This window comes from Periplaneta americana, chromosome 6 (genome assembly GCF_040183065.1).
Source record: "Periplaneta americana isolate PAMFEO1 chromosome 6, P.americana_PAMFEO1_priV1, whole genome shotgun sequence".
NCBI lineage: Eukaryota > Metazoa > Arthropoda > Insecta > Blattodea > Blattidae > Periplaneta > Periplaneta americana.
Window position 1 is genome coordinate 997124 of NC_091122.1, and position 27008 is coordinate 1024131.

At 35.4% G+C, this 27008-nt stretch overlaps 1 protein-coding gene across 2 annotated transcripts in view; it reads left to right on the forward strand.

Annotated features, from left to right (window-relative positions):
• The first annotated feature begins 13108 nt into the window (after nt 1–13108).
• Nucleotides 13109–27008, forward strand: part of Hml (hemolectin) — a 113321-nt gene continuing 99421 nt past the window's right edge. For both annotated transcript variants that reach the window (XM_069827250.1, XM_069827251.1), the window contains exons 1-5: nt 13109–13265; nt 16347–16489; nt 19568–19672; nt 21290–21429; nt 26039–26096. In XM_069827250.1, coding sequence (XP_069683351.1) covers nt 16377–16489; nt 19568–19672; nt 21290–21429; nt 26039–26096 — 416 coding nt within the window. In that variant the 5' untranslated portion in view covers nt 13109–13265; nt 16347–16376. The remainder of the gene's footprint in view (nt 13266–16346; nt 16490–19567; nt 19673–21289; nt 21430–26038; nt 26097–27008) is intronic.

A 27008-nucleotide genomic window follows, 5' to 3' on the forward strand; every position in this document is an offset into this window, starting at 1 on the left:
ATGGGTTGAGAGTCAGGTGAAATACGTGGCTGTAGGGCGGGTAGTTGGCTCCCCTGCTGCTGTCTGCCAGTTGGGGGAAATGGGAATCAGAACACACACTGCCTCACAGTGCCTGACAGCGTGAAGCAGGAGACGTGCTTGTGGAGACCTCTTGCTGCATGAGTAGGGTGATTTGCTGTGGCTTGCGTGTGAGATTAGTTTTAAAGCACCTGGAATTTATGAGTATGTAGGAAATTTTTATGGTGGAACTATAGCAGGACTTTTTCCATCTAGTCTAATTTCTGTACTCACAAAGTCTAGACCGTTCTCTAACGAATAATTTCTTAAAAATAAAAGATTACCCAATGGATGAACAACATCTGAGCATTATCCTTGTAACTCGTGTATTGAAGTTCCCGAAGACTGGCTGATCCGTCCGGACTGTTGGACAGCGCTATGAGGTGTGTTCATTCCCAGAAGAATGGAACTACATCTTATTGTGTTGGATCTCGTTTTGATTGGAGGAGATTGTCCTTTTTCCCAGACACTGCAGCCTGTGAAAGACCTTTCTCTTCAGAGTGGTGTAGCTCCTTCGAATTCATCCATAGCCTTTGACTTTCGTCTTAGCCTGTGAATTTTCTCATCTGAGCCTTGGTCTATCCACTCTTTTTCCTCTTGGTTTTGAATACATATTAAAAATAGGGCTGCCATCTCAGTAGACACAGAAGTACTTCGAAAATCGCAATAATAAGAGATAGGTTTTGATCGTTCTCATAAGTCTTTCAATAAGGTCTGGTTTTTTTAAAACGCGAAGAACAATTTTGGAGTGTTCCCAAAGAGAAAACAAACTCGTGTAAAAGTCTGCAAGCCTCTCTTTACAGAAGACTACACCTCTGTTGTAAGCCTGGCTCTTCAGATTTAAAAACTGGACAGCGAGAAAGTTATTAAAGTCTGACTTAGTAATAAAAGCTGAATTAGAAAACGAAATCTCTTTGGGATTATTCAGTTGGCTCCCATGCAATTAGACTTTTACTGTACTTTTTTGGATCAGTTATAAAATATGAATATGAACGTTGATTCTTTCTGTTAAACATGAATTAATGTTTTAGGATTTGTTTAGAATTCCCTTGTTTTCTTTTATTAAATAGTTCAGAGGACTGATTATTGTCTACTTTGCAAGTAGGCACTTCAAAGGGTGATGGGATACAATTAGACCAACGTGGAACCAGAATGAGAAGTCAGTGTGTCCTCCTTGTAATTGTCATATTTTGTTAATGAAAAGACTATTAACCCTGCATCATGGAAGAAAAACTGTATCTGCTGACTCCAGAGCAGATGGCAGTCCTATTTTAAAACTAATTTGTCCGTTGGTTACTGCCGTGCACATAGAGGCATTGTTTCCACAGAGCAGCATTGACTTGTGGCAGAGGCGCGTACAGTATGTCTACATTTGTAAGAAATGTATCAGATGTACTACATGAGTTGTTATCATAAGGTGACTAATACTAGACCATTGTCATGGGGGGGAGGCGGGTATCTGTTAGTTTGTAGAGAAGTAAAAAGCCAGGAAATATGCTGTTTTAGCATCAAGTCATCACTAGAGTCTTTGTAAGCACACTACCCAACGACACCGCATCTGCCGCAGCAAATGCATGAAAAAGATCCTAGTGAAAATTTTTATAGCAATCAGGTGCTAGTCCTGCCTCATTATTTCCCGGCCTTTTATAACATAAGACAATTATATAAATATACTATACATTTGCAAGCCCTTAATTTTTCTTTATAATGTTGGCAGTCCTAGAGGTTATGCCATGTTGTATACCAAATGCCAAAACTCCGCTGGTCGTGAGCCACTTGTATTTGTATGAATGTTGTTGGGAATTGTTAAAATATTTTATATATTATGGAGTTGTTGGAATAGTAAAGGAGCCTAGCAAAGCAATACGTGTCTTGTTTTGTTGCCTACCACTCCTTAACGAAATGGAACAAACATCCAGTTCCGACTATTTCTACCCATTTCCGTACTCAGTTCCTACATAGTTCCTTTTCCTATTCTGTGATATAAAATACTCTAATAGCTAGCTGGCCTAACAGCCGACAGTCTCAGTTCCAGGTGGCTGTTCACATTGATAGAAGTTCATGAGCTGGAAATCTGACAAGTTGGCATCTTCTACCCTGTACAGAGTTCTTGATTTCAGTCGTGTTTATTGTTACATGGTTATTGAGATTCGTTATGTTACAAACACAACTGGAGACAAACAGTGGACAAGCTACAAGAATAGTGGGTTTTTAAAAAGATGGTGGCAGCATTTAGATGGACTGTTCAGCAGCTCGTCTTTTGGGTATGTAATATATAAACATCTTCACATCTATACTAATAATAAATCTGTAGCCGAAATTTTTCTGGTAATTTTCGATCTTCTAAAAATAATTGGTTCTAACATATATAATTAACCACCCTGAAACCGAAAATCGCTTTTTTGAAATTTTTGTTTGTATGTGTGTCTATGTTTGTTACCTTTTCACGAGATAATGGCTGAACGGATTTCGATGAAAATTGGAATATAAATTAAATTCGTTGTAACTTAGATTTTAGGCTATATGGCATTCAAAATACATTATTTAAAAGGGGGGTTATAAGGGGGCCTGAATTAAATAAATCGAAATATCTCGCTTATTATTGATTTTTGTGAAAAATGTTACATAACAAAAGTTTCTTTAAAAATAATTTGCGATAAGTTTCATTCCTTGAAAAATTTTGATAGGACTGATATTTAATGAGATAAATGAGTTTTAAAATTAAAATAACTGTCATCTAAGGCAGTGTAATGAATTAAAAAACAAAGGACTGATATTTAATGAGATAAATGCGTTTTAAAATTAAAATAACTGCCATCTAAGGCAGTGTAATGAATTAAAAAACAAATGACTTCGTCTATAAGGGGCCTTGGACAGCAACAATCGAAAGCTATGAAAGATAGCCTACAGAGAATGTTTCTGTGTTTGTATGAAGTAATATCGGAAGCTAAATTAACCGATTTGTATAATTAATCATTATTTCACTATTGGAAAGTGTAGTTTCTCTAGATGGACATAATGCTATAATGTTATTACAGTAACTTCTGATATAATATAATATAATATAATATAAGTTATTTGAAGGGTTCAGAACCATAGTCGGCCAAGCGCCATTTACTGAATACGTAGAAAACAAGGGTTAAAATTAAGTTATACCATAATTCAATGGAAACCTATAACAAGTAAAATAAAATATACACATTAAATCTAAATGATGTCATTGTTCATTAAACTATGGTTGCATATAATAAAAATTAAGAAACATGTTAAAGGAATTGTCATTGCACCAAATGAGTGTCTCTGGACCAAAATGATCGCATTTTAATTATTTGAATGCAATTTAAATTAAGTAACATATTAAACGATTTATCCTTCTATCAAACACGAATGTTCCCTGGATCAAATGTCCTATTTTAATTATGTAATTACTTTATATTTATTTCTAATGGGTGCAGCGGAGCGCACGGGTACAGCTAGTCAGAAGAATAAAAAACTAATGCGACCACATTCTCATCACCACAAAACAACAGACAGCTGATTTAACTAAATTTTACTGGGATGTTAGATTCGAAATAAACTGGAGGGCCACTGGAGGAGAAAAAGAAGAAGGGTTATTAAGGTAAAGCATAAAACATCCCCAAAACAGTGGCTTCGAATTTAGTCCCATTAATAGTGTTGCTTAACTTAGCTTGTTGATATTCAGTGAAGTGGATGTGTGCCTGTTTTTATGGTAGTCCAGCGACGCAGTGATTATGTAAGATTTCTTGTTCCATCCACTTGCTTTAGCACGCAAATGTTACTGAAGAGGAATCATTAAATGTTTTAAATATAAAGTGTTTATATAAAATTGCAATTACAGGAAAGATGTGGCAACATACCATTGTTAATATCCTACAGTTATGTATAAAATAATGAGAATTCGTAAAATATTATCAGGGAAATTAAACAACAGATACGGTGTAAGCAGACAATATGCATTGGGAAACTACTGCACTGGATTATTTTGATTGGTTTCTGTTTTAGTGTCAAATATGCCTCTTGGAACAAATACTCATGCCAGAATGGTGCCAACATCTGCAATTAAAAAGTATAATTAATATATACATCGCAATTTCCCAATTTTCTTGCACGTCCTGCAACCCTCACTGTAGTGTCGACTTTTATTGGTACATCTCATGCCCATGGCCTCCAGTAAGCCAGCATCTTTGAATATGCGCCAGTCACTTCTTATTGTCGAAGTTAAGGAAGGCGCCACCATTTACTACTTTGAATGCAATTTAACCTGCATTGACGTACTACATTTTCAGAGGGTGGAAGACACTCTGGCATATAAGGAAATTACTAGATTTTACTGGTTTTGCAATTACAGTGAAACCTGTTCAAATCGGAACCTGAATAATCCGGAATCCTGTCTATTTCGGAACAATTTATTGGTTCCCGGCAAAATTCATATGTATTTTGTGTAATTTTTCCTGAATAAAACGGAAACTGTCCAACGTGGAAATGGAAACTGTCTGCTACTGTTCAAAACGGAAATAATATTTTAGACACACTACTTTAATGTAAACTATATTTTGAAACAGTATGTGCTTTCAAGGAATGTACGAAATACTAGTAGGTCACTAAAATAAAAACAAGTTTTCTTTGTAAAAATTTTGAGGGTGCGAGGGTGTGTTGGCCTGATGGTCATAAATTTTATTACCCTGTTGACTAGGCAGACGAGTCCCTTCAAAGATGTTCAATGCTTCACTCCTGTATACTGTCGTAGCTGGGTAGAACGCAAGTGTATTAGTGATTTCATGATAAAAAAAAGTTGTGTAAAAATGTTGCACTATCATTAATTAATGAAGTAAAAGTTATCGAGGAAAATGAGAAACGAAGAGTATGGAAAATAATGTTGAAATTTATGAATGGAAAACTCAGGTGTAACTTAACACTTTCAAAAATAAAGGCCGTATCATGAGTGAGTGGCTTGGGGTCAATAATGGTGACATAAAAGGAAAGAGAAAACAACTGGTTACATAGAAATAAATGAACTGTTGTGGGAGTGGATTGTTCTTGCCCTTTCATAGATCATGCAAATTTCTGGAGCTATTCTGCAAAGAAAACCATTGAACTGGCAAAGAAATTAGATAATCCAGAATTCAAGGCTTCTAGGCTCCTAGTCAAATTAAATAATGTGCTGTGATATACAGTATAGTATTATATGTAGTGTTAGATATTAAATTTAGTGTAATTAATAAACTTTACAGTGTTTAATGAGTGAGTTACGATACAATTTATACTCGAAATGAGATTTTCGTCAAGATCATTCACTAATTAAATAAGTGACAGGAAGCTGATATAATGTCAGTAGTGTTACACAGAATCTTTGTAATTCCTACAATTTGCGGCGTGCCATTTTGTATTTAATTTATGCAAATGATAAAATATTCCATTTTAACTTCACACCTGAATAACACAGAAACCTGTCCACAACGGAAAAAAAATTAGGACTATGTCACTTCCGTCTTGAACAGGTTTCACTGTACCAGTAAAATGTGGGAATCTCGTAGTATTCGTGCTGGTAATAGCAATGCACAGTAAATCAAAGATGTTATCCCGTGCTTGCTAGACGTAATTAATTATGAATTGCAGTCAACTCTGAATCTGTTTTTAACAGAAGTGTGAAAATTCCAATTGAATATTTAATTTCATCATATAATGTATGCAACATAGATATTTGAAGAACTCCATTTCGCTCCCTACTAAATACATGTACAATATGAATAATGACAATTCTAATAAGATTAATTTAAATGATACTGATTTTGATAGAGTTTCCTGTTTTAAGTATCTGGGTTCCATGGTGAAAGACAATAATGATGTTATGACTGATATAAAAGAGAAGATTGCAGCTGGGAATCGAGGTCTTTGGGCATTGAATAAAACTATGAAGTCTAGGTGTATCTCAAGAAAAGCTAAAATAAGAATATATAAAACTATTATTAAACCAATAGTAGTATATGGAAGTGAAACCTGGACTCTATCTGAAAGGGCAATAAAGATCTTAAATGCCTGGGAACGGAAAGTATTACGGAAAATCTTTGGGCCTACTTATGAGCAAGGGTTTTGGCGAATTAAAACAAATGCTGAGTTATATGAATTATATAAAGATAACATTGTTGTTGACATAAAACTCAGAAGGTTAGAGTGGCTGGGACACGTAGCCAGGATGGAGAACAATCGCACACCCAAAGCTCTACTAGATGCATTGCCAGTAGGAAGAAGGAAAGTCGGACGACCTAAATTGAGATGGCTGGATGACGTTCGGACTGACCTAACAAAAGTTGGAATTAGAAGATGGAGAACACGAGCATTAGACAGGAGTGATTGGTCGGATGTTCTGAGGGAGGCTAAGGCTAAACTATAAGGGCCGTAATGCCAATGATGATGATGATGATTTCGCTCCCTTAAAATAATACTTTCGTAACTACCAAAAGTTGGTTTTGAGTAAATGCAACATAAACATTTCAAAGTCGTATGAAAACTCAGGATTACCAAATATCAATCAGTATAGCCCTGCAGACTTTGTTTGGAAAATTGGGAATCATGCACAGGTGTTCGGCATGTACAACCCACTCCATAGCGTACCAAATTTAGATATTTGAGTCGTTACAACAAAAACCATAATATTGAGAGATTTGCTAACAAATAGACCAAATTATAAATTTAGAAAATATTAGGATGTCATGGAATTTTAAAAAGCAATTTGGATAAGGTTTGGAAGACTAAATTTAATATTGGCTGCACAATCTGTAAGCAATACTAATACTCACAAGACAAGCTGTACACCAAAGTAACAAAAAAAAGTGAATTCCTAGAGCATTACAAATCTTGTTAATCACATCAATAAATAAGAAATAAATCAAGAAAATGGAAGATACGATGCACTAGAGGAAAAAGCAGCATTGATGAAGAGAGAAATCATGAAGCTAACAAGCAAACATTCTCATGGGGACAGATAAAAAAGTTAATTTTTTTTCTTCCACTATGTTAATAATGTCAAAACAAGTGCTTGTACACGCGAGCGCAATTAAGAGGGACATAAAAAATACGTTTTCCTGGGGCCGTTTAATTGCCTTAGAGAAATAAAGAAATTATTACACTGTAAAGAAAAACTGTGATTCTGGATAACCTCAATATATATAACAGAAGTAGATTGCAGTTCTCCAGTGTGGCTGGCAGACAGGAAGCAGCGGGCTAATTGGAGTGATAAGGAACTCATTTGTGTCGTAAGGGCTCAGATTTCCCACGATGCAGCACTAATGAGCCTGCTGCAACCTAGGCAACGAGACATGCTGTTGATCGTGCCTGCTTATCACAAGCATTTCCTACTGAGGAATACAGGAACTTCAAGTTTTGGCTGCACAGCTAATGCAATCTTCTGTGATCCGTAATTGATACTTCAAAGTGGAAGTCTTGGTTCATAGTAAATTCGAAAAGTATCACAAGACAGGCTTCTTTAGTAATACCGGTACCGGTACTGATTGTGTGCTGATATTATGTGAGATGCTGGATATATATTGGCTTCTTTCCATTTATGAATAGAATGTGCTCTCTGTTTTAATAATAAAAACCTCAGACAAGTTTTTAAATTGAAATATTGCCACCTTAAAAATATTTATGATTAGCTTAACCACTTCACTGATATGAACGTAGAGTTCTGGCAGTACATAATAGTAGTATAATGTTTTAGGAAATCAGAGTGCCAGTACATTATCTCCATAAACTCAATTTATTTCGAAAGCAGGCCCTAAAATTAATTACTGGAGCCGTAAAAACAACTCCACATATGCAGATTCTCACGAGTACTCGTAATATAATTGAGAACAACCGCTGGCACAGTATGAGAAGGTGATCAGGCTGCAGTATACAAGAAACAGTCGATATAATACCCAAACTGTGGGTAGATTAAAACACAGAAGTTTCATGAAGTTAGTTCAGGAAATTAAAAGGATTAAAGTATTCCTCAAAGGAAGGTGGCTGTATTAATGAAGTACAAGCCATTAAATATGATTCTTATAGCACACAGTTTGCCCTCGTGGACGATGTAGATAAGCTAGTTTGGAAGACTGGTTATAGAAACAGCTGAAGCAAGATACCCACATAAGGAGTGATTACTGGTAAAAATTTATACACATGGAGTCCTTGTATCACATTCAAAGAAGCAGGAGCATTCTGTTTGAAAACATACAACAAATTCTGAAGAATTTGCTGCTTTATTTTGCAAAACCTTTTCGTTAAATACATTAAATAAATTTCAAAATGCTGTCATATCATCAGATTGAAAGGCAGCCATACAAGCTATAATTTCATAACAGTCTACAAAGGGGGCTAAAAGTCAGGATTGTAAGAAAATTATCTATTACCTGACTAAACTACAGTTTACAGCATTCCTTCCCATTGTGACGTAAAGGGAAATGAAACAGACGACTTTTTGGCTAAAAGGAGCACTGAAATTTTACAACTATCTATTAACAGATTTCCATTTTATTCTGTAGAAAATTCAAATCTGCCCAGAAACAACAAAATTCGTCATTGTGGGATACACTCTTTTAACATTTGATTAATCACTGATTAACATTATAAGTTCTTACTGTGTTAATATTGTAGGCTTCGAACAATGACGGACACCACGTCGAAACTAGTCAGCCAGGTAACTTTTATAATATTAACACAGTAAATAAGTTAATCAGTAAAAAATTCAGATGAAGCAAAAATAAAACCTGGGAAATTTTATTTAGTAACCCCGAGATAATGCCCCAAAGGCCATATAAATCTGCTGTTGATAACGGCCATGATTGTGTGGCAAGCCACCTGCACCGGACAGGAATTCCCCACACATCTGCTTTGTATTGTGTGATGCAAATGAAGAGATCAACATAGAACACATTAACAGATGCACAGCGTTGCTACAAGAATATGTCATTGTATAAAAATACTGGAGTGCAAGACGGCGAATGACTTCATTGTCACTGGACCAACAACATTTTAGCCAATTTTACTTTAACGTACACTAAATACTAGGGCCCCTGAAATTACTTCGTTACAATGAAATTTCATTATATTGAAATAAGTTATTTTTCTTAAGAAAAAAGCAAGCCTGTTCATGTAGCACTTTGCAGCATAAATTCCGCATATTTTGCATGTAGGTCTGGAAAATGTCCTTAAATAAAATAAAAAGCTGAACTTGCAGTGTATTTGAAAAAAAGAAGTTTATAGAAAGGCAAAGGAAAAGTACTAAATTAAGTTTTATGAAGCACTTTTGTAGGAGAAGAGGTGCCATGTTACTTTAACGTATTTCGTTATATCGTACTGGTATTTTACCGTACCACTACTGCTACTATCATTACTAGTATTATGACTATTAGCAGTACCACTATTATCACTGTTACTGCCACTACACCATGTTGTGTTCAAACTTGCCATATTTTAACTTATCATAAAGGTCAAAATGAAACTCAAAAATTAATTAGACGTAGATGGGAGAATAATATTAAAATGTATTTGAGGAAGGTGGGATATGATGGTAGGGACTGGACTAATCTTGCTCAGGATAGGGACCGATGGCGGGCTTATGTGAGGGCGGCAATGAACCTCCGGGTTCCTTGAAGTAAGTAAGTAAGACCCATCATCCACTCCTTTCCAGAGTCTTGAGCATACAGTCGCTATTTACATAACTTGTGCTGAACATGACCAGACACTGCACTTCAGTTATTACCAGACATCGGATTCTAGGGCAAATGCCTATTTTGTTTCTTTAGGAGAAAAGTAAAAATAATTATTAATATTTGTGTTTCATGCAAATTGAAAGGTATTCAAAGAGTTTTATAGTGCCCTAAAATGCCCTAAAACGGTTATTAGAGCCTAATTTGTTAATATTCGCCTAAAAATGCCTAACTCACTGTAAAGTTTCGCATTTTACTCTTACTTTTTATAATTTATACATGCATTCACTGCGAAATTTAAGGCATTTAAAAAGTGGAAAGTTTGCTTCACACCGGCCATGAAACCATTGATAAAGGAAACAAAATGTTTTGAATCTCACGACACTCGCAATAGATTTCACCGAATTTAACATGTTTGGAGGCATAAATACCGACAAAGAACCAACCTTAGTTTTGAAGCAGGCAACAATCACAACATGTGCTGCTACCGATTCAGAGATATACTATACTATAAAAATGACTGTTTTCGGTCTGAAACCGATTAGCTGTACTGCCGTTCAGAGTGTCATAAAATCACAATTTTTGGAGAAAGAGTGTTTTTGAAATATTTATGCCAAGTCGTAAAACTGCGAATTAGTAGGGTAAACCGTTACAAAATATTTAAAAGAATGGCCCTCCTAGTGTTAACACTACCAGGAAATGCAACAATAAGTGGAACTTTGTATTTTTGTCCAATTGAATCTCAATAACAACGGTTCATTTGAATGCTCGTTAACAGTTGCTCTTTCCCTCACCTTATTTGTGTTGAGAAGTTTTGAGCGGTAGGACGTTTTCCTGTGAAGTTTAACGCGATAATGCCGAAAAATATAAGTGCAAAATCTACATTGATCCGGCAATGGCTAACAGAATATTCAGAATTCACTTATGATGGAAAAATAATATTCTGCAAGATTTGTAGCAAACAGGTATGTAACAATAGTTGAAATATATCAATTCTATTAATTTTAATGAGTAGGCCTATAATATTTATACATTGACTGAGCTATCCTGAGGTATAATTCTTTTTAAGACCACTACACTTTAACCTTTTAAATTCCGATAGTTAAAGTATTTGCAGGTCATTAAAATTTTGATTGTTCGAACCCACTAACTTTGTGATAGAAATACGGCAATACAACAATTAGGATTTTATTTTAATTCAGTTTACTTTACATTTTTAGATTTCGCAATAAAAGAAGTGCCACTTAAAGCAGCATGTGCAAGGAGCGGCTCATAAGGCTAAAGCTCAGCAGAAAAATCAACTGCAACAAACTTTACTAACACAGCCTACTTCATCCAATCTCAGCAGCAATTTCTATGCTGATTTAACCAGAGCGTTTGTTGCTGCTAACATTCCCTGGAATGTAATTGAAAATCCGGTTTTAAGACAGTTTTTACAAAAATACTGCAAACAAAATATCCCATCTGAGTCGACCCTAAGAAAAAATTACTTAGACAGAATATACAATGAAACTTTAGCTTCCATTCGGGAAGATATAGGTGATTCTTACATATGGGTCTCTGTGGTTGAAACCTCAGATCCTATGAATAGGTATATAGCAAATATGGTAGTAGGAAAACTTAGTCCTGATGGACCTTCGATTCCACACCTCGTATGTGTTAAGGAACTTTCGAAAGTGAATAGCCAAGCCATTGCTTATTTTGTAAATAAAGGCCTACAGTCTTTATACTCAGGTAATATAGACGATTCTACAGTTCTGTTGTTTTGTACTGATGCTGCCTCATACATGGTTGCTGCAGCTCCACTTCTTAAAACATTTTATCCTAACCTCATGCATGTAACCTGTCTAGCACATGGCCTTCACAGGGTTTCTGAAACAATCCGGAATGAATTTCCTCTTGTCAATTCGTTTATTTCTAACACAAAAAAATGTTTTTGTAAAGCCCCATCCAGGATTTCAATATTCAGAGAGAACTTTCCAGATATCCCACTCCCACCTCAGCCGGTTGTTACATGATGGGGAACTTGGATTCAGTCAGTGGTGTATTATTCTAAGTATTTTAAAGAAGTGGTCACAGTTATTGATAAATTACCTGAAACTGATAGTGCAGCGTGTGTGAAAGCAGTGAAAGATTGTCTGAATGACTCACGAGTGAAAAACGATATTGCCTACATAACATCAAACTTTTCTTTCATACCTGCAAGTGCAAGCATTGAACAATTAGAACGTGAAAAACAATCTCTTTGTAGCCAAATAGCAATAGTAAAGGAAGCTCAAGTGAACATACATTCTGCTTTGGGCGAAACTGGGAAAAAAGTTAAAAATAAGTGGGACAACGTATTAAATAAGAATGTAGGATTTTCATTGTTGGAAAAAGTATCAAGAGTGATATCGGGGGAAAGTGTAAATGTTCCAGTAAGTATTGATGTTTCTATTGTACCTAGTTTAAAATTTGCGCCTCTCACATCAGTTTCGGTTGAAAGAAGTTTTTCTGGTTTCAAAATGATTCTCAGTGACAAAAGGCAAAGGTTAACTGTGGAGAATTTAGAAAAAATTCTGGTGGTGTACCGTACTGTGCAGATAATTATAATAAAGTCTGAGCATGGAACTGAATTTCAATAACTTAAAATGAGTAATCTTGATATCAATAATCATTATTTCATTAGTTTCAATATATTAAATTTGTGCAGCTCTGTTTATAAATATAATATAGTATTCTTTTTTAATGTTTAAACATACTTTTTTGTGCGTATTTTAGTGTATAACTAAAAATTTCAGTGAAAGAAATAAGTATGATACCTTGATGTGCCTAAAATGCCTATTTTCATTAAAATAGAGCCTAATTTTACAAATTTTGAGCTTATTTTAGGCGCCTAAAACTGCAATTTTTAGTGCCTAAAAATCCGATGTCTAGTTATTACATATTATGAATTGTTTTCTGTTTCGCATGAAAGGTCTTGCAGAATGTGAGCTCTGTGTCTTGATATCTAAAGCAAACAGTGGCTGCAAAACCACAATTTTCCTCGCACTATGTATATCCGTCTGTACGTGGCATGACAGCCCATGTAGGGCTAAGACCGACTGCTGTCCTCACACTACAGGTAGGGCACTGTAGTCATGAGGTTCACTAGACTCTAAGCTAAGAGTGTTGAGTTCGAGGAAAGAAATGAGATGAGAAGAAAGAAAAGAAAAGAAGAAGAAGAAGAAGCATTGACTGAGAACAAAGGAAACAGAACTTGACCAATTGATGAGCCCTTCGTAGTTATTGAAGGGTGGTGATGTACCAGTTTTCAGGTCACAAATGAACTCCTTGCTGATCTGGAGCCGTGGTATTGCTATCTGACATCCTGTTCCTGCGTCGTCGTGGTGGCATTTAACCTATTGTTTACTCTGCGAAGCACTCAGTTCGGTGCAAAACCTCGCCGCTACAGGAAGTGGACTGCAAATTCTGTTGTCTAAATACACTCTGGGACTGCATACACGCCACAGAATTTCGGTGAGTTCGACACCTGTGTGTCCCACTCAACTTGTCAACATTATTATTATTATTATTATTATTATTATTATTATTATTATTATTATTATTATTATTATTATTATTATTGCTACTACTACTACTATTATTAATATTTTACATTGAACTTCCAGATTGTTCACTTAATTCTGGCTCTCTCACTCTTCTTATTTTTCAGTACTTGTCTGTTGATACATTTCTGTCACGCAGCACAATTGTCACATTTTTTAAAACAAGTCATATTATATTCTTTTGTGTTTCAAATAATTTAATTAATCTTGTTTATCTAATATTTTGTTGCTCTAACAATTTGCCTTTAAATAATTGTTAAGTTCAAACCTTGTGGTCGTGATCAGTTACTTGTGACTGGAAACTTATTGTTTGTAATTATGAGAGTTTTTATATTACTTTTGAAAGAGGCCTCTGCTCTAAAATAGATGAGGAGGCTGACTCTGTACACTATGTATTGTATGCTCGCACATTTTGAGTGCAGACAGTAATTGTATTCATGTATGAACGTTCGAAGAGATGCCATTTACTCAGGAATTTTTGTTGTCTTTTTTAATGCTTGAAGTTAACAGATTAAATTAGGAATCAAATAAAACAGTTTAAGTACTGTATGTATCTTCAATAATAATTTTTATCAACTATAGATAGTTGCAGTGACTGGTAATGTCAAAGGAATGTCAGAAGATAGATTGCCAACAAGATAACTTCAATGGTTACTAAGAGGGAAGGAAAAAATAAGGAAAACCTAAGAAGATAATATGGTTAGGAGGAATTATCAATAACATGCAAGAAGGAGATTGGGTCCACACGCGTGAATGTAGAAAGAACAAAAATAATAATAGGTATGACTGTTGATCTCTGTTATTGTTACGAGGCTGGACACTTGGCTTTGTGCGCCCTGTATATGTGATGATTGTCCAAGTCAAACAGCTGGCATTTGTGAATCCCATGCTGACAGCTGGGCCATCCTACCTCTGTCCGTGATAGAGCCACATCCCCACGTGTAGCCTGGTAGTACCCAGTGTCCGGAGAGAGAGCTGGATTTATAAGCCAAGGAGCCAGGGTTCAAATCTCGTTCCACCCTGAATTTATAACTTGTATTGGGTAAGCCCTGGTCCAGGCACCACAGGGGTTTTCTCTAGGTACTCCGATTCCCCTATGAAATCCCTACAATTCTCCATCATCATTATAATCATCATCATCCTTATAATCATCATCATAATTCATTTGAGTATAATGTGGACCACTGGCTGTGGGGCACTCTGATAACTAAGCATCTACACTTCTTGGCACTAGCGACATCTGTGAGTCACGCTCGTAGAATTGAGGTGAATAACTGCACGTTAAGGGCCTACCATTGGACAAAAAAAATAATAATAATAATTACACAAATAACAAAGGACAAAAAAAATAATAATAATTACACAAATAACAAAGGACAAAAAAATAATAATAATTACACAAATAACAAAGGACAAAAAAAATAATAATAATAATTACACAAATAACAAAGGACAAAAAATAATAATAATTACACAAATAACAAAGGACAAAAAAATAATAATAATAATTACACAAATAACAAAGGACAAAAAACAATAATAATAATTACACAAATAACAAAGGACAAAAAAATAATAATAATAATTACACAAATAACAAAGGACAAAAAACAATAATAATAATTACACAAATAACAAAGGACAAAAAAATAATAATAATTACACAAATAACAAAGGACAAAAAAAATAATAATAATTACACAATAACAAAGGACAAAAAATAATAATAATAATAATTACACAAATAACAAAGGACAAAAAAAATAATAATAATAATTACACAAATAACAAAGGACAAAAAACAATAATAATAATTACACAAATAACAAAGGACAAAATAATAATAATAATAATTACACAAATAACAAAGGACAAAAAAATAATAATAATTACACAAATAACAAAGGACAAAAAATAATAATAATAATTACACAAATAACAAAGGACAAGAAAATAATAATTACACAAATAATAAAGGACAAAATAATAATAATAATAATTACACAATAACAAAGGACAAAAAAAATAATAATTACACAAATAACAATGGACAAAAAATAATAATAATAATAATTACACAAATAACAAAGGACAAAAAAATAATAATAATAATTACACAAATAACAAAGGACAAAAAATAATAATAATAATTACACAAATAACAAAGGACAAAAAAATAATAATAATTACACAAATAACAAAGGACAAAAAAAATAATAATAATTACACAATAACAAAGGACAAAAAATAATAATAATAATAATTACACAAATAACAAAGGACAAAAAAAATAATAATTACACAAATAACAATGGACAAAAAATAATAATAATAATAATTACACAAATAACAAAGGACAAAAAATAATAATAATAATAATTACACAAATAACAAAGGACAAAAAAAATAATAATTACACAAATAACAATGGACAAAAAATAATAATAATAATAATTACACAAATAACAAAGGACAAAAAATAATAATAATTACACAAATAACAAATAAGTGAATAATTTCCACAGTGAAAAGCATGTGGATCACGTGTATACCCGACAATGATATTTTAGTCATTACATTATGAGCGCATCACAGAAGAAATGTTACCTTGATGCTGTAGAAGATAAAATACAATGGAGAAATCTGCAAAGTGAATGTCAAGCATAGAATGCTGACACAATGGACATTGTGCACTGACACTCAGTCATATATCATGGACTCGATTCTTATCTGCGATGAAAATTATAGAAATATTTGTGTAACATATTTCGTCAAAACAACAAGTTAAAAATTAAATTGTGTGAAGTAATGAGTAAATTATAAATCAAGAAAAAATATAATAATACTGGATTATTTTCTTTACCCGTACACTGTCTGTCTGTCCAGGACCTGGATAGTTGTGGGTTTTATTCCTAGTAAGTTGTAGCCGATGGGTTTTCTGTGTACTGAATTTCTGAATATTGTGAGATCAGAGCTGAACTGACTGTTGCAGGAGCGGCCTGAAGGCCTGTAGAGACTCACGATGGATGTGACGAGGTTGCGATGGCAGCAGCTAGGCTTGGTTGTGACTGTTGTGGCTTGTTTGCTGTCCAGACATTTGGCCGCAGCAGAAACGGATGATAGTGAAGAACCACAGTAAGTTTTAATCCAGCCTGAATCTGTTTCATTCGAGCACAACTCAAATTATTGCTGTTACTACTACTACTACTACTACTACTACTACTACTACTACTACTATTAGAAGCCGTTCCACAGTTGGTTGCGCTGTGGACGAAAATGCGTCTACTCCATAAGATTTCCACATGCTGCCGTCTCCCACGTAACCTGCGCGAAATGACTAGTCTATGGTTCAACTACAGTGAAACGGCTTCTATTACTGTTACTGATGATGCCACTGCTGTTAAAAAGGTAAAGGTATCCCCGCAACATGCCATGAAGGCACTTGGAGGGCATGGAGGTAGAGCCCCATGCTTTCCATGACCTCGGCACTAGAATGAGGTGGTGTGGTCGGCACCACGCTCTGACCGCCTTTTACCCCTGGGAGAGACCTGGTACTCAATTTTATAGGAGGCTGAGTGAACCTCGGCCGGGTAGCTCAGTTGGTAGAGCAGCTGGCTACGGACTGGAAAGTCCGGGGTTCGATCCCAGGTGGTGACAAGATTTTTTCTCGTTGCCAAACTTTCAGAACGGCCCCAAGGTTCACTCAGCCTTCTATAAAATTGAGTACCGGGTCTTTCCCGGGGGTAAAAGGCGGTCAGAGCGTGGTGCCGACCACACCACCTCATTCTAGTGCCGTGGTCATGGAAAGCATGGGGCTCTACCTCCATGCCCCCCAAGTGCTTTCATGGCATGTTACGGGGATACCTTTACCTTTGCCACTGCTGTTACTGCAGTAAATTGTCGTTACAATGAGCGCCAGTGTGGTATAACGAAATATTGTGTGTTACAAAATTATTTTCTGTCCCCTGCCTTTTTCGCAAATTATTTAAAGTTAAAACGTTTCAATTTAAGGAATTTTGTTTTTACGAAAATAACGAAATAAAAATGTTGCTCCAGTACTGAAAAAAAAAGATCTAGATTTTAAAGAAAAATATTTTAAATATAGGAAGTAGGAACGTATATTGTATTATAATAATATTGCAATTGCATAGTGGTCACGTGGTCATTAAATATCTAGCTAATGTAGTATGTCTACAATGATGCAGATGCCTCTGAATTTTGTGTTAGTTTTGTCATGCAGCCATTTCCTTCCTCCCCAATTAGTTTCTTTCTCACTAATCTTGCAACATGGTGCCTTCACTCACGCCTCACTAATCTTACAACATGGCGTCCCAAACAACATGGCACCTCTTCTCCTACAAAGTGCTTCATAAAACTTGAATTTTGTACTTTTCCTTTGCCTTTCTATAAACTTTTTTTTTTTTTCAAATACAGTGCAAGTTCAGCATTTTATTTTATTTAAAGACATTTTCCAGACCTACATGCAAAATATGCGGAATTTATGCTGCAAAGTGCTACATGAACAGGCTTGTTTTTGTCTTAAGAAAATAACTTATTTCAATATAATGAAATTTCATTGTAACGAAGGAATTTCAGGGTCCCTAGTATTTCGTTATAATTGGAGATTTATCCTTCGAAGAGGTGGGAAAATTCAAATATCTTGGAGCAACAGTAACAAAATAAATGACACTCGGGAGGAAATTAAACACAGAATAAATATGGGAAATGCATGTTCTTATTCGGTTGAGAAGCCTTTATCATCCAGTCTTCTGTCAAAAAATCTGAAAGTTAGAATTTATAAAACAGTTATATTGCCGGTTGTTCTTTATAGTTGTGAAACTTGGACTCTCACTTTGAGAGAGGAACAGAGATTAAGGGTGTTTGAGAATAAGGTTCTTAGAAAAATATTTGGGGCTAAGAGGGATAAAGTTACAGGAGAATGGAGAATATTACACAATGCAGAACTGTACGCATTGTATTCTTCACCTGACATAATTAGGAACATTAAATTCAGACGTTTGAGATGTAGCACGTATGGGCGAATCCAGAAATGCATATAGAGTGTTAGTTGGGAGGCCAGAGGGAAAAAGACCTTTGGGGAGGCCGAGATGTAGATGGGAGGATAATATTAAAATGGATTTGAGGGAGGTGGGATATGATGGTAGAGACTAGATTAATGTTGCTCAGGATAGGGACCGATGGCGGGCTTATGTGAGGGCGGCAATGAACCTCCGGGTTCCTTAAAAGCCAGTAAGTAAGTATTTCGTTATACTGTACTGGTATTTTACCGTACCACTAGGCAATTGCTACTACTCCTACACTACTGTAGCAACACCACCAATTCTGCTGTTAATAATACTATCATTACTACTATTATCACTGTTACTGCCACTACACCATGTGGTGTTGAAACCTGCCATATTTTAACTTATCATAAAATATATAATATGGAAGTTGGGGAATGAAATTGCACAAATTAATTATCATAGCCTTTATTAATAAATCTCTACATGTGACCTTTATTGTATTGTATTTATTTACATTCTTAAAATTTTTACTGCCATATAACGCACTCCTTTTTGAGAGCACTATAGACTTGCCGATGGAGTATGAAAGCCATTTTTTTGAGTATTTATGCTATGAACTGTTGAATTAGTTACAAAGTTTTCACGATTACATTGTAGGAAGTTTATTAATGAAAAAATATACTGACAAGCCATGGGCATTATTTGTAGTTTGGTCCTACACGATTCCCTAGATTTGGCATTATTGTCATTACTCTTTTTTGTAGTATTAGTAAACCTCTGGATGTGACCCATTACTGGCATTGATAACATCCAAACTGAAATCATTTCCTTGCCTTGTTCTTTGCAACATGTCCATTGCTGCCCTTACAATTACTTGAAAGATGGCGGCTAGTACAATGTGAAAGTCAGGAACTTTAGGTGCATATGCTCGATCCATAACATAATTCCACACACCACAAACTGCAGTGATGGTTGTGATGGTTGCAAGTTAACGATTATGCTTAATTGTAATTCAGTATCAGACTTTGAATGCTATTGCCTTATATCCATTACAAGACGCACCGGTAAATGGTAGTCAATTGTTTTTAAAATGTTCACTGAAGTTCTATAAGCGTGAAAATAATTATGTACAAGGACCTCTTTGTGAAAAATAGCATTAATTTGAAGATCCACTTTATTTTCACAGACAGGATATGTTTTTACCTAAATTTCTTCAAGAAGGAGAGTGGGGAAAGGCTTTGAACCAAGCACGACCTAATTCAGAATCTGATGACATGGATAATCCCAAAAAGTAAGTTCTGTGAATTAGTGCAATTAGATAATGAGAATGTATTTTTAAGATGCAGAAGTTTGTGTCACACTTTGCACTGTAAATACAACGATATGTGCACATTACACTTCAATCTGAAGAAATAGCAATTTATAGAACTGGTGAAGTAACTGAACTGCAGAGTAGGCCATGCTGAATAACTGTGGAGAGTGCTTGTCAGCACGAGAGAGCCATGAACCATCTGGACACTTTAAAACTTTAAAATCTATTTTCTGCCTCGTCCTGTGTGCTACGTTTCTCACAAAGAATTGTGTATAGTTAATCTCAGTGACGTTAGATCCGAGGCTGGTTCTCATGTTCAAACCCACTATGGATTTCTGCTTCATCTCTCTTTACGTACCGGTATGTAAAACAGTATTTATTTCGGATAGGCTCCTATTTTTCAGCATTCATTTCGACTACATGTTCAGCCACTTTTCTCTGTAATGTTCTATTTCTTAATTTAAATTAAATATTACACACTTTTAACCATAGGCGGAGTTATGGGGAGGCACTGCCCTACCAAACTTGTCTGAACTCTTTTTTTGTATTAACGTTAGAAAATATTGAATTCAAAAGTTCTGTTTTGCTTTTGTTTATGATTATGTTTCTGTGCTTAAATTTATGAATTAATGTCTTCAGATCATGTGTCTGGACTAAAATATTTATTTTAAATTTCTGAACGTATAAGAATTTCTAGGCCTCAGTTGAGGAATGGAAGCACTGTAATGTAACAGCCTGCACTCATGTGTTAGAAGTCTGCGGTGTTCAGGCCGCCACTTGGAGAAATATGAATAACAACTGCACAACAATGTAGAAGAAAGAAAAGTGATCCTGGTATAACGTGTAAATTTAAAGACAAGATTAAAATAATTAGAGTTTACATTGCATATGATATATATCTTCAGGAAGGTAAGCTTCATATAAAAAAGTTTCTGTTAGCACTGTTACGTAGTTTTGTTGATGTATGCATGTGTTTCTGTATGAGAGAGAAAAAGAGGAAGATTGTTTTAAGTTATGCCCTGTTATAATTTGTAGTAGACCTACAGTTCAAGCCCTGTACAGTTCGGTCTGAAACATCGCGGATATGGATGTAACACTGTAAGAAGCATGCCCCCCGAAAATACCTTTATTAAATTATCATATTCCGATATACTGTACCACGGTTAAGCTATAACATGGGGAGGGGATAAATGATGTCCCCCACAACCCCATTATATGGGGATTCTATGGCTTTGCTTTCCCCCCCTCCCCCCCAAGGAAACCGTTCTCTGTCTGAATCTTTCTTGTGCTGAAATGATAAGTTGATTATCAGCGTAAAGCAATGCGTTTAATTTATAATACACAAACGAATCTTCGTCCTCACTGAATAAGAAAAGCTGCGGAATTTGACTTAATGTGAGAATCGCAACTTGTAAAAGGATCCCGCCCTCACATTGCCAATGTAGCTGGGTTCCATACACACTGTCTTTTTTTAATCTAATACTACAGAAGTTATGGGACAGGAGTTGATTAATTTAAGAACATAGAAACACTTGGTGTCAGTTCAGATGTATGGAAGTACGCGTCATAATGTTCAGTCTGTAATGAATGTTACAGCGGCAGTACAGAGAAGCGTGCCTACAACAACTACTTCCAGAAGACTGCAGGTGCGCGCAAGACTGCAAGCCAGGCTCATGGCGGAGGGGTGAAGGGCATCAAGAAGCCAGGGGAGAGCTCGCGCCCTTTGTTTAATGGCGGTGAGTTACTTGCAGTATGATGACAGAGAAATAAACAGGTATCCATGGACTGAGAAAACTAGGCACCTTCGCTCACCTCTCTCAACAGTAGAAATTTACGGACTTATTCTATACTTACGTACAGGGGCGTCTCCCCCTCCCCCCAAAACATTTGCTAGGGCCCTCGCCAGTATTTGAATGAATGTTGAAATTCTATAATTTAAATACAGTGTTAATGCAACACGTTAAGAAAATTTTATTATGATGTCTGCCAGCCTTGTTTGTTATTGAAATTCAAATTCTGTTTGGGCGAGAGAAATAAAAAACCCTCAGTTTATAAACATGTTTAATAATCAATCTTATAAATGTCCACACGTGTGGAGTAACGGTTAGCACGTCTGGCTGCGAAACCAGGTGGTCCGGGTTCGATTCCCAGTCGGGGAAAGTTACCTGGTTGAGGTTTTTTCCGGGGTTTTCCCTCTGCCCAATATGAGCAAATGCTGGGTAACTTTCGGTGTTGGACCCCGGACTCATTTCACCTTCATCTCATTCAGACGCTAAATAACCTAAGAAGTTGATAAAACGTCGTAAAATAACGTACTAAAATTTAAAAAATGAATAAATAAATATAAATGAGATATAATTTTAAAAATAAATTAGGGCATATTTCAGTGGAAATATTAAAAAATATATTTAAGTAAATTTAATAATTAAGTCAGTTTAGCGTAGTGTTGTACAACAGTATCCTGACTGAAGCTTTGAAAAGCAGGGTGTTTAGTCAGAATCTAATTGTAATGCTTGAGATTTCGAAACAGACAGCATCTTGATACAAATTGTTAGATTGTTGAGTTTTTCTTCACCTTAACGTGATTCTGATCAACTTCAGTTTACTGGGCACACGTCCACCAGGTGCTACACTAGCAGGGAGAGTGATACCAAGTCTTAAATTTGTAGAAAACATAATTACTATTTCAATAAGATAATATGATTAACAGAATTCTTCTTTCACGTAAAGAAAAGTTTTGTGAATATTTTGTGTTTTTCTCTCTCTAAAAAATTATCTAAAAATCGGGTTGAGCCCCCCTGACACCGGCCCCCCACCACTCGATTGAGGTCCCCCCTATGAGTGGCCTTATTACATAGTAAGAGAAAAAGTGATTGGATCTTATAATGTTAATACCACAAAGAATATGCTGGTAATAAGAAAATGTTATGTAATCGGTTAGTTATTCACTTTAAGTCTGATATTAATTTTTTACGCAGTGTTCTCTAGATCAGTTTGTTTCGTATTTAATATTATTTTGTTTGACCTGACAAGCTGGATTGTTTCGGTTTATGATCTTATATTTGACTGGTAATAGTGATTCAGTGAACCTTGCATTAGAAAGTTATGTTTTCATGTAAAGAAACTCAATAAGTTATTTTGTTGAGATGAACTGAAGACAGATTCTTCTTCTTCGAATATCGAAAGGAATAAAATAAGTACTTTAATTAAATGTAATATCATTTTCAGCAAACAGAATTTAATAATGCAATAAAATTAACATACATAGTAAGTTCCCGCATTCCTAGTATGCATTATGGCAAGTTTGTTACTGGTGATGGCTTGTACTGCTAGGACTTCTTCCTGTAATATTTTTCTTGTTTGTGTAGTCCCTGTTGGGAGTGCTCCTCATCTCAGGGTGTTAAATTTTTGCTCGAAGATATAAGATGTCTGCATACATTTATGTTTTCTGTATCAGTCTGTTATATAATTTGTAACAATGTTCATAAAAAAATCAGTTTAGAATCTTTTTACGGGGTGTTAAGAGTGAAAGTGCGTGTATGATACGAAATGTGCCCGATGATCGCTCAAATAGCTATACTGCTGAGGGTAAAGACCTCAGGACTTCTTGTATCTAATCGAGAGGCTGATAGCTCCGGATGACGACCTCTCTGTTTTGATAGCAGAGGAGTATCATGGCCGTGGAGGTGGGTTGTCCTACTTCGAGATAGAGGCAGCACTAGCAGTTAAGATGGCTGATGTCATTTGGCCCACACCTGTGCAGAGGGCGATACAATTGTTTTCAGTTCTGACTTCGAAAATTTCATTGCTTGAGTTAATAATTGATGTGGGTCCAGGATTCATGTTATTGTCAGAAACAGTTGGGTAGTGTACCTCACAGATCTGGACTTAAGTTTTGGGGAAGAGCACAGGTAGGTTTTCTCGCGGTGCTCCCATATTATCTGCATCTCTCATATTCTTCATACACCTAGTCTGAATTGCGAGTGAGCTTGCACTTCCCTTAATTAATATCTATGGAATTATGTTATGGAGATCACATTGATAGAACATCCCGTGGACTTTGTTTTGATATTATATAAACTATTATCATTTATGATTCATTGTTGTGAATAAAAAGGAAATAAAATTTTGTATATTTTTCCTAGCATTTTACAAAAAACACGATCACTAAAAAATCAAAAGCTCAGTTTGCTTGAAATTTTGCAACACATTCTTCTTTGCAATTCGTAGATTTTGAACTAGTATTGGGCAGAATCGAATAGGCTTATCTGTTCTCGAATAATATTAAGAATCGAATAATTTATTCGAATAAAAGTTCTTGAATACTTTTATCATTTGAAAAACGATTTGATTATTCACCGGCAGGTTCTTCCTTCTCTGTTCTCTTATGCAACATCCAGCATGATAGCGATAACGATAGCAGAGTATTGTGCAAGCAAGGAGTTTGTGTTTTTATTATTCTAATCATGCAACGTCCGATAAAGATGTTGGTTCCTGGGTTCCGTAATTAGACGAGAGAAAGAAAGAGACAAATGAGACAGAGAGAGACAATCTGGAGCAAGTCTTTATTGCACGCAATTACGTCATGTTTGTAGGTTAGCCGAATTTGAAGCAATCGGTGATCTCTATACTGTTTCTTTCTGTTCTCATTCTACCATCTGAGCAAAGTATTCGAATACTTGTTCATGATTCGAGATATATCTCGAGAACTTACAAGAGTCGAATAATCCGTATCTTTTTATTCGGATACTCCCAGCTCTAGTTTGAACCACAATAATTATAATACTATGAGAAATAACCATTATTCATAGGCAATATCATGCGATAAAAATTGTTTTTTTTTTTTTTAGTACTAAAGTTTGATAAAATTTTGTAAATGTAATTAATGATTCTCTTCACTTGATAATGATTCACAATTAGTGTTATAATGTTAGTTACAAATAAAATTAAAGTTTATAGTAATCACATTTATGATTTTTAAAAAATTGTGCTTTTTGTAAAATAAAATGAAAAGAATTATGCAAATTTTATTTCTTTCTTATTCGCAGCATTTAATTTTAAACCATATATACCAAAAGTAAGTCCATGGAATGTTCTATTAGTGTGATCTGTGTAATAATTCCATGGATATTTTTAATTAAGCACGACGTTTGCTGGAGCTTCAGGTTAGTGAATGAGTCCCTGTCTTGTAACACAGTTGCTCCCAATTAACAGTCTTAGAGGGAGGAAGTCTATCGATAAGCACAGGATGCAGCTCAGTGCAACTTATCTGCATCAGGATGCCGCTGGTCACAGCTTCCTGTTGTGCGGTCACTGCTATCTCATCTTGCGGTTGTAATCCAGGTGTGGGAGGGTTTGGCAACATCTGTATTGGTCCCATCGCACTGATGGCATCAATGTTATATGATCTATATAAGGATCTCAACATTGTTGAAGACGTAAACATTAGAAGATTACGGTGAGCTGGACATGTAATCCGAATAGGATACCAAGGGAAGGTTTTGATATCGAACAATTTACAGTACGAGACCTGTGGGGAGACCAAAGGCAAGGTGGGAAGATGCTATCCAAAAGGGCACAAGACAGATGTTGGGGGTCCGAGAATGGAGAAGCCATGCAGGAGAAAGAGGCTGGCAGATGTCACTGTGAGAGTGGAAGCATTTCTTTTGAAAATCCTACCCATGGAAGTACAGAAATTGAAACTGCGTTTCACTTTAACCTGACCTGGCTGTTCATTTGGATAATGGAATATAAAATTTCTGTTTTGTATAAATGTTCTGCTAGCAAGACTAGGGTGCGATAAATTTCTGGAAACTTATATGAAAACTTGGGTAAAATGGAGCATGTCTCTGGTACAGACTGTAAATTATTTGCCAATGACAGAGCAAGAAGGAAGAATAGATAAATTGCTGATGTCCCTTCTAGTCTGGATTTTATGTGAGCTTTGTAAAACAGACGAAGTGCCATGATATCTGATCCCCACTTCAGTTTGGCTATGATCCAGTTTGTTTTAGGAATGCAGTTTGGTGACGAAGTGCATTATTGTTTAAAATGTTCAGAAAGGGTATCCTATACAACTCCAGATTTTCAAAAGTAGACTATTGAGGTCTAATGGCGATGCCTATCCACCCAATCGTGAATCATAGACTACTTGTATCCGCCTTTTGCTGAGCCCTTTATTCTCGAAAATACTGCAGTACAGTAGCTATTTAGTGGGGCAGAGGCTGCTTGAGCTGTTATGTTTATACAGGGTCAAAGAAATGATTGAATGAGAAATCGAAAAGCTCGGGGAAAACTTCGTTTATTAATTGTGACACAATTCCTATCACGTGATTGTACTTGCAGGTTGCAAGAGTCGGCCTCAGACACCTCTGAATGCAGGACTGGACTGCTCCATATTCAGGTAGGTTGGTACCACTGCATTCCACTTGAGTTGTGCACATTGGACCTCAAATACTGTTATAATTATAGATGCAATTGTGTTTCATTCCTCATAATTTATTGCTGTATCCTTCTTTACCATAACGTAAACTGGCTGTAAGGACCTTGCAGGTAGAAAATTGAAAGTAAGGGATTGGGAAAAATAAATGACAAACTCTGCATGATCAGCACAAGCAATTCAGACGTTCAAATGTTGCACACATTTAAATATCATCAGGAAATTTAATTAGGAAATTCAGTAAAGCTTCCGTTATTCAGAACCGAAACTGGAACAGATAATACAGAATCCTATAAAACCTTAATTTATTAAAATCTTATTTATCACAGGCTGTAATTTCTTGAAAACTGTGTTGTGTATACATATGGATGTCACCTTTCTGTTGACTGATTCCTGGGTACAATTCACATTTTACATTTAGACTTACAAGGAAATACTGATACAAAATAATCACAGAAATGTACATACTGATCACCAATTGGAATATTTAATAGTCCCCAGTGAAAACTATAACACAAAACAATGACAATTTTAAACACTGTAGAGACAGTATTAACTTTTTAATGACAAACCATCATTAGTCCCTCTTAAAACTTACTTCTTTTCACTTTTTGCTGCAGAAATGGTGCTAGGATTATCCTTAAAATATTGAGCAATTTCAGAACATGGCAAATAAACTTTTACTCACCTTGAAAAGTTTTTCAGTCTGTCATCTCTCAAGCAGTGACTGAGTAAAGTGAAAATTCTTTCACAGGAAGCATTAGATATTGAAACTGTACATTACAAATTACAGAAATTTCAGTAATTCACAGCATGTTGACGATTTGAGGGGAGGGGGGGGGGAAGAAAAACACTCCACTTTTTGTTCACAAATTG